General features: G+C 39.2%; 1 protein-coding gene across 3 annotated transcripts; it reads right to left on the bottom strand.

Moving 5' to 3' along the window:
• Positions 1 to 346: 346 nt before the first annotated feature.
• usf2l (upstream transcription factor 2, c-fos interacting-like) lies at positions 347 to 20,385 on the bottom strand. 3 transcript variants are annotated; one of them, XM_007553811.2, is made up of 11 exons: positions 20,165 to 20,385; positions 19,637 to 19,677; positions 18,045 to 18,151; positions 15,359 to 15,478; positions 13,028 to 13,181; positions 10,400 to 10,487; positions 8,368 to 8,406; positions 6,160 to 6,218; positions 5,720 to 5,814; positions 5,480 to 5,608; positions 347 to 2,583 (listed from the first exon to the last, which is right to left on the bottom strand). In XM_007553811.2, exons 1-11 carry the CDS (start codon positions 20,197 to 20,199, stop codon positions 2,494 to 2,496), a joined length of 957 nt encoding a protein of 318 aa, XP_007553873.1. In that variant the 5' UTR covers positions 20,200 to 20,385; the 3' UTR covers positions 347 to 2,493. The 3 variants fall into 3 exon arrangements, with proteins under 3 accessions (XP_007553873.1, XP_007553875.1, XP_007553876.1); XM_007553813.2 differs by lacking the exon at positions 8,368 to 8,406; XM_007553814.2 differs by lacking the exons at positions 18,045 to 18,151; positions 19,637 to 19,677; positions 20,165 to 20,385 and adding an exon at positions 15,586 to 17,996.
• Positions 20,386 to 20,728: the final 343 nt, after the last annotated feature.

Below are 20,728 nucleotides of genomic sequence, written 5' to 3'. Positions count from 1 at the left end.
TAAAAGTGCATGAACAATTTTTTATTATTTTTTTAACAGCTGATTTGTCGAAACAAATCAGAATACGGCTTTAAGTTCTTTTAATTATAATTCACTTTATTCAGCACCACCCTTGAAACTAAATTTGAATAAATCAAATTTCTAAAGACTTGCAGTTGCAGAGTTGTGAGAAAATTAATTAAATTATCTCCTAACCCACCCAAAATATAACATTTTTTCATCTCTGGTGCTAATTAACAGCCTGGCAACATAAGAAAGTCAACCTCAGATTCACAACAGAAATAACACATTATAATGCATCTCTCTAAAGGCTGAGCAAGGACAATGAACCACAGCCAATCAAGGCTATCAGCAAGTGAAAGTTTTATTTTCCACCATTTTATTTAGAAAAGATGTCTCTAACCTGAGAACAGTGAGGCTGCTACACAAAGGGAGCTTGCTTTCTTTTGCTATTTTTATTTCATGTCAAAGAAAAAAAAAAAAAGAACGGCAAAGAAAAATCTAAAGAAATCGCACACAAATGACCTCTCATTTGTGAAGATCCACCTACTAAAGCAAATATTTAGTTCTTTACATTCTCCGCTCTCCTCTGACTGAGGTGTAAAAATAAAAGACGTAAAAAAAAATTTAAATTCCTACTGCACATCCGTCACTCAACTTTGGCTGAGAGCCCCGCTGCTTAGATGAGCCACCTGCACAGGATCTATTGGATTTGAGTATAGTAGTTGTAGCAGAATAGCACTTTTAGATCACAAGCTGTTAACTTACAGAGTCTTGGATATTTAAACGTGGTAGCCTGCATGATTTTGCCAAAGGTTTCAGTATTGGTTTTGCATTGCTGGATCCTGAGATGTTGATAAAGGGGAGAAGCGACCGAGCTTTAATGAGCCGCTCCAACTCGTAGCTTTGTTCCCCCATTTTTATTCCTACTGCCGCAAGCAAGAAAAAAAAACAAAAAAAAACACATCATGTAAATTCATTAAAACAACAAAAAAAAAAAACTTGTCAACAGTGTTAATATTGACTTGAATCACTGGTACAACCAGTTAGATTTTCCTACGGTTCAGAAAATGGGAGTTTCCATCTGAATTGTTCTCATTTTTTCCTGGAGAACAAATCGTGCTCGGCTAAAAAAGTGCAACACGATTTCTCTGCACGCTTTCTTCGTAGTAAGCAGAGTCTTTGAGCGCTGCTCTCCAGGGTGCTTCGCTCTCTGCACGTTGAGCTCCATCTGAAGAGTTGCACCACCAAAATAGGTGCAAACATCTTGCAATAAAGCAAATGGGGAAACATTCCTGCACATTCTGAGACGCAGCTTAATCATATGTGAACAAAAAGTAAAAATAAATCTGCGGTACCTGAATGTGGTTTGGCAAAGGCTTGTACTGCATTGCTCTCCAGCTAACAGTCCAAAGTGCTCAGTTGGAAATCGTCTGCTTGTTCTGCTCTTGTACATTTTTTTTTCTCTTTTTTTTACTTAAATACAATTTAAACAATCGGAACTTTACAAGTGATTTGTTTTGACTTTCTTCAATCAAGCAAATGCCCAACATTTCAAGTATACCCCGCTCTTTTTTTTTTTCTTTCCTTTTTTTTTTAACCTCAAATCAAGCTTCAAGATTGCACACACTTCATGGTAATAAGTATGACGGAGGGCCAGCATGGAGTTAATGAGTTATTGATTGTTGACTCCCAGAAATAATCCGCTCTAACATTCTGTAACATCTGTATTAAAACATGAGAAGTCGTATTTTACATAAATCTGCCCGGAGGCATCGGCTCGCACGGCTCCTCGTTTGTCTTTGGATGTAGGTAAAAATGTGTGTGCCACATTATTCTCGTCTTTCAGAATCCTGTTTTGCAAACTTTTGATGTTTTCTCGCTTTTAAAATTCAGCCCGCTCGTCTGGGGGGAGGAGGTGTGGGGGGGGTCGTGCATGATTTTCACCGTAACTGGTCTCCGTCAAGTCTTCTGTCAGCAAGCAGACTAATAAATTATACGAGCTAAAAACAACTTATTAATACAGAACTCGAAACCACAAACAGGGTGAAAGCAGGAACTATGACAAAATTAAGAATGGCGAGAAAAACGGGAACTCACAAGAAACAAACTCAGATAACAAAACCCATAGTCCATTGGTGAGGCTACATAAATACTAATCACAGGATAAGTTCAGCAGAGGTTCTGTTTCATAGCTAGTGCTGGTGCAGCACTCCGACGGAGGAGAGAGGACATGTTTTCTTGGAGTACACTTCTACTGAGCTGCAACGGGTGGTTATCTCGAGAGGACTGGAACAGTCGAGTGCAGCCACAAATGGCTGGTGAAGGGTTCGTGACCCGGAAGCTGGAGAAGGAGGCAATCACTAAAGACAAAGTGATTCTCCAACGAGTCTTTTTCCAATCGTCGCGTCTGCTCTTTTTCTCTCCCTCCCCTACAGCATCGGTGACATGTTTTAAGTGGTCGGTGCTCCTCCCCCGTTGCGTTCGTCTCCGTTATTGCGGCGGCGTCTCTCCGACCGTCTCGATGCCGTGCTGCTGGAGCTGCGCCCGGAGCAACGCGTTCTCGTTCTTCAGCTCCTCGATCTTAAAAAACAAACAAACAAAACAAACAAAAAAACGGAGAACAGAGGAATTTAGATTGTCAACAAAACAACAAAACGTTGTTGCAGTTTAGGAATTTGATTCAAACTGAAACTCGACAGGAAACGGATCCATTACACTCAGCGGCAAACCTCGAGCGTTTATTTCAGCTAATTTTGGTGACTCAACTCTAAACTCAGTTTCTCTGAAACAAAGAATATTAAATTGAACACATAAAAAAATGTCATAAAGATTACATTATGGGCAATGAAACCATAGGGGAAAAAAATCAGCACAGTCACTGTGCTCAGAAATATCAATGGAAGTTGAGCAAAACAAAAATCTGTTGTAGAAAAAAGACATGAAATAAAGGAGAGAGCAGCTATCAAGGGTTTGATTGAACATCACAAATCATGATCTATGCCTGAAACGCTTAAAGGCTACAAGCTTGTGAACAGCCACACCTCAATCATCGACTTTACCAGAAGTGCAGTTGAAATAATTAACTGATGATTCCATTACTGAAAGAGTCATTAGCTAATTAATTAAGAGATGAATTGTTAATGTTTATTTTCTTATTTACAAAGGGAATTGAATTATTTGCTTGCTTATATCCTTTAATATATTTCTAATTAGAATGTGCCAAGCCCCCACACCCCTACTGACACAAAAAATTCTATCGATTGTGTTTTTTTTTTTTTTTTGGGGGGTGGGGGGTCAGAAAAATCGATAGAATATTTGACAACTAAAATAATCGCTGGTTGCACTCCTAATCAGAGCGGCTCTGCAGGAAAAAGGAGAAAAAATTCAGTTGACAATATATTTTTTTTCTATTTCATCTGGGAATCAAAGTCTCACAGCCTGGTGAGAGAGTGTAGAGGTATAAATTTTGCAATGTGAAGTTTCTACAGTCAGCGATGAATAAGGAAATCCATGTCATCTGCTGGTGTTGGTCCAGTTCTATCAAGTCCAAAGAACCGGACATTTAGAGCACTTCATTATGCTGCTAGCAAGCTTTATGGAGATACTGGGTTCATTTTCCACCAGGATTTGACATCTGAACAGACTCCCAAAAAGTACCAACACCAGGCTTAGTGACTGTGATGTCATTGCGCTTAATTGGTCAGTGAACTTGAACTGAGCAAAACGCAGTAGAGAATCTATGGAGCATTATGAAGAGCAGGGTGTACAACCTACGGCTCCGGAGCCACAAGTAGCTCTTTGACCCCTCCATATGGCTTCTTAATAACACAGGATAAAAATTAAAACTAACCAGTTGATAGTTTTACATTTAGATATAATAACAAATGCAGTTTTTAAACAGTTTTCCATTACATTTCTGCAATACTTGCATTGAATTTTCACAAAGAATTATACAAAGTATTAGTAATATGTTTTTAGATCTGATTTTCTTGTTGTTAGGTTGGTATCTATGTGCTTTTTTATTTATTTATTTTTTACATATTTATCTGTTCCACAGAATAAAAAAGAAGAACAGTCCTTTTTGCTAAATCCTGTTTATCTTTATTTTAAATTCTAAACAGAAATAAAATTGTGGTTCTTTTAAAATTACAAATTTTCTACAGTTATCTAAAGTTTTAGGTTACGCTTTTTTTTTTTTTTTTTTTTTGTAAGTCATGTGACATTTGTGGTTCTAAATAAGTTTTAATTGGTTGAGCAGAGTAGAAATGTCTCTTTAGGTTGTAAAGGTTGCGGACACAGGGGTCAAGAGGAAGATGAGAAGCACCGGGACCAGATAAGCTGAAGGGCAGTGAAAGCAAGCTGAGCTTCCTGCTGACCCCAGCAGAGCCACTGGCTGATCATGTCCACACGCCGCACTGATGGGAGTAATTCATACAAAAAAAGCCCAAAATATTGAGAGCATTTACTGCACAGAACATGAATCTAGTTGTCAGTGGGTTAAAGTTATTTTGTTTTCTGAGAAACAAAATGTTGAATCTTCATGAGCTGCAAGTTGTAATAATCAAAATGAACTGAAATAACTACCTGGTATATTACACTTATTCAATATAGAAGCTTCACTTTTTCAATTGGACTACTGATATAAACTTCTTCATGCTAATCTACGTTACTGCGGCCCATCTGTAAATGTAGCTCGCAGTTTACAGCAGCTAACATTTTTGTTTTTTTTTCTATTTGCGGAGTTAAACTGGCTTATGCTAATGGGAGCGCAGCTTTGTGGAATACCTGGGATTAGGGGAAATTCATGCAGACCTTTTCAAAGACACCCCCCTGTCCAAAACCCGCCATTCTGACTCCGCAGCTTCCTCAGCACATGACTGAGCAGAGGATATGAGGCTTTGAGCACTGGAATAAAAATATATTGCCGAGCGCCTTGCAGGCCTCGGATTCAAGGGGAGACAGGCGGCAAAAAAAAGAAAGAAGAGAGCTCCAGAATTTCAGAATACTTTCAATGCATTAGGATGCACTTAGTTTTCTCACAGCCCCTGAGTATATCATCTCTACTGCCTCTGAAAGCACTGATGTCAGGTAACACTTCTCATTATAAGAGTGCAAACTCTTTGATCCTCTTTGTCAGACCGTGATGATTAGCTACACAGCCTGGAATCCCAGGGGGTTTGTTTTGGAGAAATGAAGATGCACATGGGGCTGGGCTGGATTTCATGCTTCTGAGACTTTCCTGCTGAATGCAGCACCAAACCAATCTATTCAGAGCGGCGGCAATCTTCACAGCCACATATGCAGCCCACTGCCGCTGACTATTTGTGCGCAGATTTTATTTATCTGCTACACCCCACCACCTCAAAAGAAGGTTTTGAATTATCATTCATAGGTCCTTTTTCATGTATTCTTGAGCTCATTGAGACTTTGCTTGATGCCACGTTTGCCAGCTCGAAAGGAGGCCCGATATCAGTACCTGCTGCCTGCACAACTCATTGTCCACTTGTATCCTCTCCACTTCCTTCAGACTCTCCTGCAGTCGCTGGTTGCTTTGCCGCAGGTCACGGATGTAGTCACAAGCTTTTGAGAGGATGCCTCCTTTGCTCTGAGGGGGACACAACTGCAGTCAGTCACATGGCTGAAAGGCAGAAATTTAAAATGGCTGCAGGAAAAAAAAAAAAAAAAAAAAAAAAAAGTCAAGAGAGAAACGGCTTACCGCTCCGGTCTTGGTGCTGTCCATAGTGCAGTCGGGTATCATCTTGGAAAGCGTGACGATCCAGTTATTGATTTTGTCTCGTCGTCGTCTTTCGACTAATTAAAGGGAACAGGGAGAACACAGCAGAAAATTTAAAAAGGCATAAGCTCCACATTTATTTTCTACTGAAGGTAGTTTTTGCCTGAGGAACCAGATTTTTCTTTTTTCTTGGATCTTTTAGATTTCAAGCAAACTGACCCAGTTCAACAGCTCAGCAGTACCCTCTAGTGGCCATTTAAAAAACATAAGTATGATATCTGCTCTTGTAATAACATATTATGACAGGGTTTGGTGAAGTTCTTTCAACAGAAAATGCTCCATTAGGCCCTTCGCCACCGTCAGCTGCATTGTGCTGGACCATCAGACGAAATCAAAAGCCACAATCATCGCTAATTACCCACCTTCATTATGTTGCGCTCGTCTTCTTTCATCTCGTGGCGTTCGGGGTCCGTCCATTTTCCTGCACATTAAATGGAAATAAAAACACTTTTCAAACGCTGCCGCATCCCTCATCTCCGAGCACCACACAATCAGGTAGAAATCCAACCCCATCCCCCAAATCCAGCTATGCCTTACCCTATTATATGCAGCATTCTTCAATGTTACCTTGCAATTCAAAACTAATGTAGGAGCTATTTTTACCAAGCCTCTGAAGTTGCTTTGTGGTTGGAAAAACTTCGGGATGCACGGCCATGTGAGGCTACGTGTGCAGCTGTGACGCACCCGCCCGTAGCCTCGAGCCACTTAACTGGAAAACTGAGACTGGGCCAAACTTCTGCTGCCTGTTCTGTTCCCAGGTGAGGCCCAAAGGGAGGACACTGATCTATTAGTGTTTAAAATGACTAAATGAGCTGCTTTCTGCTGAAGTTTGGGTGTTTGAAGACCAACATAACGGCCCCGTGTCTCTGTATCCTGCCTCGGGACTCTGCTTAACGAACTCACAGAGACATCACTGCCAAAGCTTTCCAATTTGCCGTTACGCTATAAAAGGGCCAAAAACAGACACACGTTATCATACGTGTTATTTCATAGTGTCTTTTCATTTGACTTGATGTTGGCCGCAGGCGATGGTGTGGTGAAATTTTTTTGTGTCGTTGATTATACGTTTAAGATCACTATTCTGCTAAAGATACTTTACAGTGGGGATAAAAGGGCTTTTCACATAGTCACGTTTTAATTTACACCAATTCCGTATGGAGTTTTTTGTTTCAAACAGATCAAACTGACCAAAGCACAACCCAATAATGTTTAGCAAACTTTATTTATATTTAAATAATTTGTATATTTGTGATGACAGGTCAGAAATGGCTTTTTCTGAAATGCCTCCAAACAACTAGAGTTATTGACCCAAAATGCCCTCTTTACTTATAATCTTTTGTACCCCTTCCAGCACCCTGCTTAATGTGTGTGACGCTGAGTTAAATATGGGTCTTCCCCAGTGGCTAAAAGAAATGAGCCTCTGTGTCGCATTATATTTATGCCCCAGAGAAACAGAAAGTTGTGAATGCACTCAAATTAGGTGGGAATTTTCTTCAAATTTCATTGCGAGGTTTTATTTCTGAATTTAAAGATGAATTGTTATCGGGGATGCCAACAAAATGGTTTCTGTTCTATATTAACAGAATTCAGCTGAAAACTGGATTTAGCTCAATGGTTCATTTAAAACAACGGGGGGATAACTGTGTGAATAACTAAGTGTGCAGGCCCAGAGGAATAACGATTTCCCCCTTTTTTTATTTCCTACACTACAGAGCCACACACCATCTTAATATCCCTGATGTACTGTTTCCACACAAATAAAGACAATAAGAAGAAACACAGCCTCACTGCTGAATCAGTTTATCCAGATTATTAGTTAAAACAAGTTTGCACAGCTGTGCACATTGGTCAAGGAAATTCATTTTTAATTCTCCTGCACCACTGGTCCTCTCTTAACCAAGCAACGGCCTTGACAGTAAGACAATAAATCATAAAATGAGACCTTACAGACAGCAGCTTGGACTTCTAATGATTGCAAAGGATGATTTAGGGGATCAGCTTTAAGCCCTTGGCGGTCACCAGTGGTCAGTGATATGTGAGGTATTGCAGAAATGCCAAATAATATATTTTACCTAACATAATTTATGAAACTAATACAGCCGGGTCAATGAAATACACTTTTTCCAACAGTGTTGAAGAAAGAAATGTCAAATACTCTCTATGTACTTCTCCCACCAACTTCAAAAACTAGGCTAAATGAGAACAAAACTGCACTACAACAAAGGAGCACTTAGAAACGACACTAAAATAGTGTGGATCGAGCATTTGTTTCCAGATGGAAAACAATGACCCAGTTTCTAGGTCCTAATGGAAAAATTTATTTGCCACAAGCACAACTAGCAACAATGGATCAGGGTCGGCATCGAACAAATTATCTGTGTCTCGTATATCAAGAGCTCAGAGAATCACCGGGGACTTATGGATGAGAGGGTGGGGAGGAGGGGGGGCAGAGACTGAGAGACCTTGAGCTGCTTATTTCCTTGTGATCTTATTTGATTAGTTCATTTGCTGTTTAAAAAGAAGAAAAAAAAAAAACAGGAGTGCGGGAGAAATGTGGAAACTGTCCTCACCAGTTTAAACCTTCATGTTGCAGCAGCTCGTTTTCATCTCTGCGAACGGCAAATAGGGTGGGAGGTTTTCATTCACTTTGTTCACATGTCAATCATACTGTTGGTTAGTTAGCACAAATATATCTGTTACACGTTAAATGGGTTACAGTTATTACGTAGGAGGGAATAAATAGGAACATACATGTCACAAACAGGAATCTAAAGACGGAAATGAAATATTCTACAGTTTATTTACATAAACTCCAGCATGGTTTGTTCTTTAGTCTCGGCAGTAAAGCAGCGTGTCGACGCTGCAGCATAAAGCAGAGCTGCTGTCAGGTTAACAAACTGCTCGGCCCTTAAAGATGCCCATCAAAAAAAAAAAAAAAAAAAGTACATCTTTGAAACATCTAGAGTTCTTTGAAATGACTGAAACACATACATATTTATTTTTATTCCATTACACACATACCAACAAGATACTTCTTACAGGAAATATATTCATACCCTTTGAGCTGGATTTGAGACCTCCGTATTTGAATTTTATGCAACAGACCAACATAAAGTACTACATAGGTAGGGAAAGAACACATGTTTTTTAAACTGATCTAATTTCACCCAATTAATTTAAAAAGTAAAAAGGAAAGATGGCCAAAGCCACATACAGGACAACGTTTGGGGAGGCGACCCCTTACAGGATGCAAAAGACTGGAGGTGGGTGGAAGTTCCTTCAAGTTGGTCAAAAGCTCGAAACATACCACCAGTGGTATAATGGTTTGAATCAACACTCATGTGTTAGAATGGCCAAGTCAAAGTTCAGATCTAAAACCTAAATATGTGCAAAACTTGTAGAGACATACCCAAAAAGACTGCAAATGTGGTTGTAGTTACTTAAGGGGTTTAAACAAGGGAAAAAAATAAGAAAAGTGTGCATCCATTTGCTTCTACTTAACAACTGTGTGTTATTTTGTGTTTGACTATCATATAAAACCCCAATAAAATGTACTGAAGTTGATGGTTGTAGTGTGACTGCATGCCAAACAGCTCAAGGGGTATGGATATTGTACTAGCGAACTGCAAATATTGGCAAAAGAAATCCTACATGAAACTCCTTTGCTTCTGATCTTCAAAACAACTAACCCAAATTGGAAATGTTGAAAGGTTAAAGTCGGCTAGAACATAACAAGAATATTCATTTAGCTCAAAGCAAACCCAGTTTGATAAAGAGTCATGTGTTCAGTCTGTGACCAAGAAAGCTAATGACTGAGTTGGCTTTTACCAAACAACAGAAAAATCAAGCTACTTGAGATTCAATAATCTTTCAATTCTCAGCACTTATTAACCAGTGCCAATGTGTTTTTGGCATGAAGTGAAGCCTCGTCTTTTAAGTAAGCATCTAAATTAAGCCAGACGCAGCCTGGTGTCACTTAATTAACACGACAGACGCCGTTTGAGTGACCCTGCTTATAATCCTAGTGACTACAAATACCAGCGTGTGTCTAGCAGTGGAGGATCTTCTGAGATTAATCTTGTTTGATGCCTGATTATTGTAAAGTGCGTTGCTTTCAGAGACAGGCAGGCAGTATGGGCCAAAACAGAGAAAAGCAGATGAGGAACTCAGACTAAATCATGGCGTTTAGCAAAAATTAGGTAACAGAAGTCATAAAAGCGATGATTTAAGATTTAAACTTATTGATAAACTCACATGAAAAAATGCCTCTCTACTATCCATTACATCTCTAATGCTGGGAAATTTCAACTGTACCTCTACAGCCTCCTCCTGCATTAGGATTTGTATTACTTTATTTATGCCTCTTTGTTAATTTGATGTGATCACATCCTTTGATGATATGCATCTTAGACTGATGGACAGAGGCTGTTGATTTACAAAGAAGCTTGAGTCAAGGCCTGTAGATTCACCGTAGGGCTTAATGAAAACAGTCAAAAACTCAGACGGTTGAAGTCAAACTGAAGACTACTTTGATCAGGGCATTTCTTTAAAGGAGGAGACAAAGTTCCGATGTGATATTACTGAATGAGAGGAGATACTTACGCAGGGTAAGGCTGCGTGCGTGGGGCGATGGTTCGTGGTGTGCCTGTCTGAATGACATCAGGGGGCGTCATCATCACATAAAACTGACCTGCAGGAGTTATACGAGGATGTGTTTTAAGTGAGTAATCAGCTTCAAGTCAACATACGCTTTAGAATTTCTTGAAACGGGACATTTTCTGTTAGAAACAAGAAGAACAAACCCAAGTCTTTCGTGCAAATTTAGACTTGTGGCACCAAATCTCATGACATTAAAAGATCGTATTTTCTAATCCAAATGAAAGCAGTGTGACAAAGCGCTTTCTAGTTGCCAACAGCTTGATACTTGATCTAGTGAAGCAAATTCAAGCTGATATGAGAAACGCCAGATATGAAGATGGATGCTTTCAGTCTGACAACCTGCTTTATTTGAGTGTGATTGATTTGAAGCAAGAATGTCAGTTTTTGTTGAGTTGTGCCTGTGTGTGGACAAAGTTTACTAAGAAAGACAATAAAGACTGCTCCTCAGGATGGGTGATGACACCCACACACACCGGCATTAAGAGGGCTGTCTGTGGCACCGCTTTGGCACCCAGAGGAAGAAAAACGGAGTGATGTACAAGAGATAGAATCTTCAAGGCTGTAAGAAAATATGGCCATCCACTAAATCTGGATAACGAAAGTGAACTTGACATGACTTTACATTCTTAAAGGCACAAAACTAAAAGGGCCGTTTCAGTCTTTAAAGAATCTGGGCCACATTTGAAGATCTAAAATACTTAGATCAAAACGATACTTAGATTCTTTAGAAACACAGACTGAGATTTATACAGGCTTTACTCTAATGGTTAAAACATGAAAGGGGAGAACATTTAATGTTTGTTTTCTTTTTTGCCATTTGGACCATGATGAAATTAGGCAAACATAAAATGTACTATATATGGACTAATCTGGATTATTCTACACAGACTTTTTAAAACCCAGTTTTTGATTAACATGTTTTCTACTCTGAAAAAAACAAAAGAAAGATTCAGTTTTCTCAAAAGTATTGCTCTTATGTTAAACCCCTGATAATACGCCAAGCTTAGTAAAAAAAAATTCAAAACAGAAGATTGTTTTTCTTTCCCCAGGCTGTCCTCAAATTCTTCTCATTCTCACTCCAGCCAAAAGGCTGAACCTCTTGTGTAATAAACAGCAGAGGAACCTCGACTTGTATGGAACCGAGGTAGTTTGAGTTCTGGCTCTGTCGAATGACGCAATACACAGACTTATGATAAAAATAAAATAAAATCAGTTTATGGATGTGCTGCTGCATGACTTTGACACAATACATTATCAACTGCTTATGGGTAAAATGAATCAAATATGTTTAATGACTCAGGGCAAGTTTGAATATGATGCAACCTGTTAGAAAGTCAATTTTTTTCAGTATTTCTATAGTTAAAACTCCAAACCGGTGCACTTTGTTAGCTTTACTGCATTAAAAATCAATATAAAATATTGAAATCTTTATCAGGGTTATAAGTTAATTTAGTTAGCCCTACAGCATAGTGATGGCAAAAACGTGCAATTTACAGGCTGAATTTACCAGAACTAATAAATCTATGTACATCTTACTATTCTGCTGTAGTGAGCAAAAAACACTGTCATTTAAAATACCTCTCAACTTAACCGCAGCATATATTTCTCACTATCACAAACTGAAACTGGGCAGAATGCCTGGATTTATTAGGCACAAATCTTTTTGGATCCCCGTTTGGGCGATTTTAGAATAAAACAATCCATAGTCCAACGCATTCTAAACAAATAAGAATTTTCTGAATAAAACCAACAGAGTTACAATCACCATAAATGGTAAAAAAAAAAAAAAAAAAAAACAGCAACCAGTCAGTCATTCCTCAATAACAGCCCACAGGATCTAAACCTGGCCGATTTGCACGCAATAAAAAGATTTGTTGCACATAACGGAGCTGAATGTTTGGTCGCTCAGTTACTAATGTTCTGAACAGCTTCTAAGCAAAGAACAGGAACCCATATCAACAGATTTCCTCATAAGAGTCATCAGCACAAGCACATTAAAACCACACAACGAGGTAATACAGCAGGACAACAACATGTGACCGTGTGGATGAGGCCGGATGGTAGCATGTGACAAACAAGCGGTGACTAAATTGCAATCGAGCCTTGCACATCTGAGGACACCGCTTGTGGTTTGTATATTGCCTTTATTTCCCCATTTATGAAATTATCTGATTCTAAAATGATGCGCCTCCTGAAGACACATGAGATCGCATTAAAGCTGGAGGAGCCGTGGCAGGACGCCTGAGCCTGACCAAAACAGGCTTTTCAAACACTCACTGAATAATGACAGATAAAGCATCTTTTCGACTCTCACCTTCACTGCAAATAAAGCTATAGCCACAGCATGCAACAAATGTGAGAGTAGAATTTGCATCTACAGCATCCTGCTGTATTTTAAATTAACCAGAGCTTTAGAGATAATGGCTTATTTAGATCTACTAAGAGACAAGGGTGTTATTCTGGCTTTAGGGTACTCATAACGAGCGGCTTTTGTAAAAATAATGGCTTAATTAGCCATGTAACTCTGATGTGCTTCGCCCCAGTGCAGACCGAGAGTGAGAAGTGACTCACCCCCCGCCTGTGTGAGGGTTGGGTCTGCAGCGGCCTGCACTGACACGGTCCCGTCGCTCACAGCGGTTGCGGGGAAGTAAGCGAAGCGGGTCTCCCCTCCCACTGCCTCTCCTGCTGGGCTTCCTCCATTACTGAAAGGGTTTTGGATCACAGCCTGTGACAGAAAAGAGAGGAACAGAGGGAAAGGCATGAGCGAGTGGCAATGGAGCAGTCACAGCAGGTAAACGCACACCTCGTTCTCTGTCAGACTCAATACCGGTGTCCCTCCTGCGGGCCCCCAAGGAAGACACAGAGCGGTGTGACGGCAGGGATAAAGAGCAGAAAGGAAGCGGCACAGATCTCGTTAGTGGCGATAACAACAAGGTCAGAGGAGCCGCTGGTGTACTGCAACTGAGATCAAGTTAGGTATATTGTGGTTGGAAAAGCCCCAATGACTGTTAGAAATTTCGCTGGGACTGGCATCTTATTCTGATTCTAACTTAAACTTCTGTCAAATAACAAGTGAATAATGTTCCATTAATCTCTTGAATATAAGAACAAATAGAAGAAACGATTGCAGTTGAAGCAATTAATCGGATTAATTGTCATGAATTAATTACTGTAATTTTATTATTAAATAATTAACTAATTTAATGATTGATTAATTGTTAAAAAGTGCATACAGACTAAGAATTACTAAAACAACACACCAATAGCAGCAGTTAAGCCAAATCTGCACACAAAACATATAATTTTTTACATTTCAGATAAAGAAAAAAAAAAGAAATCTATGGCACTTGAGTTCTCCACCCAGAACTCAAGTAAAACTCAAGTTTTAGCTCCACCTGGTTCAGGTTCTGATGAAATATCTTATTATAAATCAACCCTACATTACCAATTTTTTTTATCCGGTTAATAGTCAGAGTAATAGGTTACTAAAACAATCTTTAGTTGCAGCCCTAAGTAGAAAAAAAAAAGTTCACAATGATTATTGGTTCTGAATTATTGCTCTGATTGTACTTATATGACTTAAAACTACATAGAGCTTTTCATTCGGAGAACTACTTGCCGATACCGATTTCTGATTTTCTTTAAAGTCAACCTATTTCACGTGTTTGTTTAAACAAAGGAATAAAATACAAAAACAAAAATATCTCGCAGGTTTGTTGACGGAGACAGTAGCTTATGATTCCAACAGAAGATAAATTAAACACATGAATTAATCGGTAAAATTAAAGATAACATTGCTTCCTATTTTGTCAAGTTGCCTCTGTTTGTAGTTTGCTCGAAACAATAATTATTTGGCGAAACAAGCCCTGTTGTAATGTGTGCAGCGCACCAGCTGTGGATAAGCAGGGGTCAGCGGGTTAATTGGGGAGGGAATGGAAACCCCCTCGTTCTGCTACTCTACATGCAGCTCAGTCAACAGGTAGCAGACAGTCCCTGTACTGTAATGCCCACAGGTGGAAACTGCTAAACAAAAGCAAAGCAGGAACTGCTTCGAGCGACTTGGATAAAATCTGCTTTATTAAAGAAACTGCTTTCAGGTGAGTTCGATAGTCTACAGTGATGATTTAGATTAAGGGAATTCAATGCATTTTTTTCTGTATCTTCAAATATAATAAAGTCAGCAGTAAATGTGGGAAAGATATTTTAAAAAAAGCCCTTTTTGAGACAGTCATCTAAGGTGTGCCATTACTAAATAAAATAAAATAAAATAAAAATTACAAGTTTCACTTTTCATTAACATCTCACAGTGGAGCTCTCAGAGCAGACCCAGAACTTGTTGGAAGGACTACATATCCCTTGTAGCCCCAGAACACCTTGTGATTCCCAACATAAACAAGAGTGAGGCTACGAAAAGGGGCGTCTTTGTTTTCTTCCTGGACTTGTTACCGTAGCAACCCTATGATGACTAGACTGCAGGATGGATTCCCAATCACTCGTTTTTAATTCTGTGATAATTTTGAATATTTGTCGCTGTCTCTGAATACATGACACAAACAGGATGTGAACATTTCAGAAGAAAACTGTCCAGTCTGAATATTAATACTTCCACCTCACAGTTCCTCTGGTTAAGAGCCAGTCTTGGAGGTTTATTTCGCCAACCTTTTGTCAAAGATTTCTTTTATTATTTGCCTGATTCCAACAGGTCAGAGACTCCAACAACACACCGATAGCGTATACACAGACGAAATGAAGGGGAAGGATAGTTTTGCATTAGTTTTAGTCTCTTAATGAAATGCTAAAACAGAACATTTTTTATAATGAAGATAAAGGATACAGTATTTCTTTTAAAGCCCTACATATTACCAATTTCTTCTGTTCAGGAAAAAATAATGGTTGTGTTACCTGAGCCACAGCCTGAGGAGCCCCAGCAAAAGCAGCTGTTGAAACGACGCTCACTGCTCCTCCTGCATCCTCTCTTCCATCAACGTGCTGGTCGGTCACCTGGACAACACGATACGTCACCTTTGGCACAGAGACACAAATTAGTGAAGTCGAGTAATTAGAGCAGACATCTATCATACTATTTTTTTTGCATTTTAGGTGTTCTGAACACAGATAAGAAACCTCACCTGGCTCGCTGCTTTATTTATCATTTCTGTCTCTTTAGGTTAGCCAAAGCCAGTATCTGAAATCGCTGCTCAAACCTCAGCAGTCCACGGATCTCACCATCCCACACAATACGCTTACGCCTCAGAATGTGCCTGATTTAATTTTAAAGGAAGCTGTGAAGAAAATGAGCTCGTTTGTCTCAAGAATTGCTATTTGTATTCCTCCATCATGTGACTGTCCTGCTGACTGACATGTGACATCTCCCCTATGCCAATCCCAGACCAGACTGGAATCACATGACTGCTCACGCTAGACCTGTTTACGCCAAATGAGCCACATGGATGACTGACTTAATTCCCTCCAGTGGGAAAAAAAATAAAATAAAATACATACATATCACCCTTTAATATGAAAAAGCCCTCTTCTATGTTATGGTACGTTTTTCAAAAACATATTCACCATTTCGAGATCCATCACTAACGAGTAAAGAGATGCAGATAAGTGGATAGGAAAAAAAAAAAAAAGATAATAGTCACATTGGACTTCTGGGAGCCAGTGAAAGAAAAACACATTTATCTTCGTTTCAGGCAAATTAGCCTACAACCCACCTGACTCAGAAATATGGGACATGAACAGCAGGTACTGGCTGATCTGACCAGCTTGTCATGAAACATTTTCATGATATTTCCAACCGTCCAGAAATTTCTTGGCGCAGTGGATGCTGCAACCAAAATGACATCTCTAGGAGTGAAATTACGCTTGGATAACCTTTAAATAGACAGCGCCTGGTTCCTTTTTTAAGCTTGTTTAGCGATTCTTTAGCTTAAATGGGTCTTTTGTTCTGTTTTTACACTAAAGGATGATTTGGAGTTAGGAGTCACGAGAATCCTCAGAAACTTCTCATGGTTTGGTGTTTCAAAGTTCCAACTTTAATGTAGCCATTAGTTAAAGCTCAATCAGTGAAGATCGATTTCATGGTAAACAGATATGAAGCAAATACATTTCTATTCTGTCCATTCATGTTTTCTCAAGCTCTGTAGTCATGAGGAGGTGAAAGGTTTTATCCAACAATAGGAATTTGTCAAGAATCTAAACTTCTCAACCATTGTGTTTTTAAAACATTTCTCTCTACTGATGGGTTTGGTGTTCTTAAAATGCTCCTCTGGGTTTTATCGCAGATTCTCTAATAAATTTAAGTCTTGGCTTTAACTAGGTCATTGTAACACATTAATAAACCATTCCGTTTGAGAAGCTGCAGTATACTTTAGACTTGCTAATATGCTAGAAACTTCTGCTTCAACAATTTTTCTTCTAAGAATACAATGTGTTTTTTTTTTTCTCCATCTAACTTCCCATCAATTCTGACCCTGGAGATGAAAAATGTCCCCCAAGCACAATGTTGTCACCAGGATGTTTCAAGGTGAGAAGGGTGTGTTTGAGTCGACGTGCAGTTTTAGTTTTGCCACACATAGCGTTTTGCATGTAGGTCAGACAGTTTAATTTGGCTTCATCTGACCGAAGCACCTACATCCATGTGTTTCCTGTTACCCTTTATATCTTGTGACAAACTGCAAACACAACTTTTAATGGCTCTCTTTCAACAATGGCTTTCTTCTTGTTGCTCTTCAGCAAACCTCTTCCACCAGATCTACAGAACTCTGACCTTTTTCTCAGAATAGCACTCTCCTTACCCAGCTAGCAAGATTACATGGAGAACCATGTCTTGATAGGACTGCATCAGGAGTCTGCAACTCCAGTCCTCTAGGACCGGCGTCCTGCAACTCTTAGACGTGTCTCTGCTCAAATAATCAGGTGATTAGCAGGACTCTGGAGAACCTGACTCCATACAAAGGAGGTAATTTGATTGAGGTGCCAGGATACTGGCCCTTGAGGACTGGAGTTGCAGACCGCTGACCTACATGATGCAGTTTGTCCACTAATGCTCTTTTGAAAATCTCTGAGACCGACATTAAATTACACAAAGCTGGAGTCAATTATAGACTACGCAACTTTTAAAGACGGTTCCAATTAAATTCATTGAAGGGGAACAGAGTAAAGCAAAAACGACAAACTCACTCCACGCTTGCAATAAACTATGCATCGCTCTCCTAAAATTTTTACAATTTTCACAACTTTATATTTGTCCATAACATGAAATCCCAATAAAACACCTCAGGGTGGTAATGTGAACATTTTCTTAGCAGGTATGAATACGTTCACATTGCACTTTGTTTAGAACACAATGCTTCTGATCAAGTCCTTTCACCCACCTTCATCAATATGCTGCAAACCGCCTGGTCACCAGAGACAGACATGTGAAATTACTGGAGTCAAACTGTGCCCCTATCTGGAACAGAGGCTTTTTCTGCTCTTAAAACCAAGATGTGTTTGCCATCAAGAGCACTTTAAGACTTTCTGAAACTGCCACCGGAAGGCAGAAGTCACCTCAGTGTCACTGATTGATCCATAAGGTACCTACCTGCCCCCCCTCCGTGCGAAACTGATATTGGATGTTGTGGTCTCCAAATGCTGCAGCCTGCTGAACACTGGCTATTGTGACAGCCGTCTGCTCTTCCCCTGTTGCGTCTTGCAGTGAAAAAAGAAAACGCAAACAGCCAGTGGTTATTATAAGAAGAGCAATCAGAAGTACCAAGAGGTTAATGAAGCTGTAGAAAAGGTCCTCTGTCTTTTACATAAAGCAAAGAGATATACAGTTGAAACCAAATATTAAAGAAGACGCATAAACATTTTGTTTTTCACTCTCAAAAATAATATAAACTTTATTGTTTTATCCCAGCTGGGATTACGAAAATTACATCTACTTAATGAATACCAGAAAAATGAGAGACATATATTTTTAACAATATATATATTTTTCCAATTTAAAAGTTTACACATATTAAGATCAATAAGACTTTTATCAATTTAGTGAAGCCAAGACGATGACAGTATAGCTTTGTATGTTTCTGATAGATTAATTAGAGAAGACATGCATCCTCAGTGAATGTATTTTAAGGCAACACCTCCAAAAACATCTTTTCTTGTGTGAAAGTGTAAGGGGAAAAAAACAAAACAAATCTGCCAAGATGTGAGGAAAAGAACTGTGGGCCTCCACAAGTCTGAGTCATCCTTGGTACCATTTTTCAGATTCCTCAATGTGCCACATTCATCCAAACAACTATATGCAAGTATAAACAGTATTAGAATATCCAGCATACTGTTCAGAAATATTTGTTCTGTGTTCCAGAGATGAATGTGCGTTGGTATGAGCGAGTCAAGCCCTGAAAGGGAGTGTCGTTTTCTAGAGTCAAACAGGTTCAGTGAAACAAACTGGGCTCAAAGTCCATTTAGAGATGATCGCCAAGCCTGAGAACACCATAACAACAGTGAAGTACAGGGATGGCAGCAGCATGTTGTGTGAGTGCTTAGCAGGAAGAAGGACGAGAGCACTTTACAAAACAGATGGCATCATGAAAACAGATTATTATGTGGAAATATTCCAGCAAAACATTTAGAGAACAGCCAGGAAGGTAAAGCTTGGGTACAAATGGTTTTCCAAATGGGCAGTGACCCTAAGCATAGTAAGTACATTGTGATTACAAAAAGGCTGAAGGACAACAAAGTCTATGTTTTGGAGTGGCTATCAGAAAACCCTGATCTCAGTTTTACAGAAAATTAGTGGGCAAAGGTGAAAAAAGTGACAACCTACAAACTTGCCTAAGTTACATGAGTTCTGTTTGGAGGAATGAGCCAAAAGATCTATTTTGAGTTGCCTGTGGAAAGATAAAATATTTGATCCAAGTCCTTAAGTTTTCAAAGCATTTCATCAAGTACAGTACTATGGAACTTTATGTAAACTTCTGAATTTGGAGCAAATAAAAACCAAAGTATTCCACAAATAAAAACAGCTTTAGTTATGACCTTAGTGTGTTTTACACCTTGAGGGAAAAAAATACAACTGGTTTCGAATTCGTAAGTAATAGTTTGGTCTAAAATGTACCATTATTCTTTATAAAATTGCTTTCATATTTGACACACATCACTGCCTCTGCAAGCCAAATAAAAGCTCACCCTCAGATGCCTGGACAACCTCTTCTTCTTGCTTTTCTTGGCTGCAAATCGAATGCAAACATAACTCATTTTTCAGAAATTACGAAGTGGTTAAAATGTTTCAACGATCAAATAAACATAGTATACCACCCTCAACTTCTCCTAATCCAAACCCATGCAACAGTCCCGCACACCAACAATGTAATTTTGCAGAAAAATCGAACCTTGCTGTGGTTTCTGTTTCCCTTAACGGCTGGCAACAATATTCAGCGTTTTAGTTAGCTTAGGCTATCTTTCCTCCTGAAATGTTATTACCTAGTTATTATGTTTTCTTGTAATGCACCACTTGTATCTTTGAGCACCACATGTCAAATAATCTGCTTAGAAGGTCCTCCGTCTTAGTTGCTAACTTAAGAGCAGTTCTCACATTAAACTGTTTTGACAGCAGTTTTTTAGGGTCAGGCCTTGCTAAGCGTCCTAAACTAGCTGTGTGTAATAGCATGTAGTTGCTAGCCTGTCTCTGTTAGCCATTTTGAGTGTCCCGCTTACCTTGCAGTGTCCAGACTCTGTTCGAGCATATCCATCAGGGTGAAAATAAAAAGTGATATTCGGTGTCACAGACGGAGATGGGAGTGCTGATCACGGGAACAAACACTCGGGTCATGTGAGAGAGACAGCCCAGGACACGTGAGGTACAACTCGGTGTCGGAGTTAAAATGGAGGCCGCTGCTGCTGCTGTGGGTGAGATCGAGCAGAGGTGACTCCGCCGGGCGGATATAAGCGGCTCTCTGTGTCAAGCGCTGCTTTTGTTTTCATTTATTGGTATTTTTCAAATGTTGGCCTGTATTGGTAAAAATATAAAACTATTAGGAATTACATTTTAAAAAATTCCATTTTGTTATTAAAAAACTTTATCATAGTTAATACTTATATTTTATAATTCCAATATTTTTCATCAGTTCTAATCTCTTACAATTAAAGCCAGTTTTACCAAATTTTATGTCTTAATCAGAGATTTCATAAATGTATTCATACACTCTCCCATTAAAGGAGTTACAACACAAAATTGTTTTGATTTTGTATACTTTTTTTCGACTCGTTTCCTTCTCGAAA

This window comes from Poecilia formosa, unplaced genomic scaffold (genome assembly GCF_000485575.1).
Source record: "Poecilia formosa unplaced genomic scaffold, Poecilia_formosa-5.1.2 Scaffold59, whole genome shotgun sequence".
NCBI lineage: Eukaryota > Metazoa > Chordata > Actinopteri > Cyprinodontiformes > Poeciliidae > Poecilia > Poecilia formosa.
The sequence above is the reverse complement of the archived record's forward strand: the minus strand, read 5'-3'. Positions and strand labels throughout refer to the sequence as shown.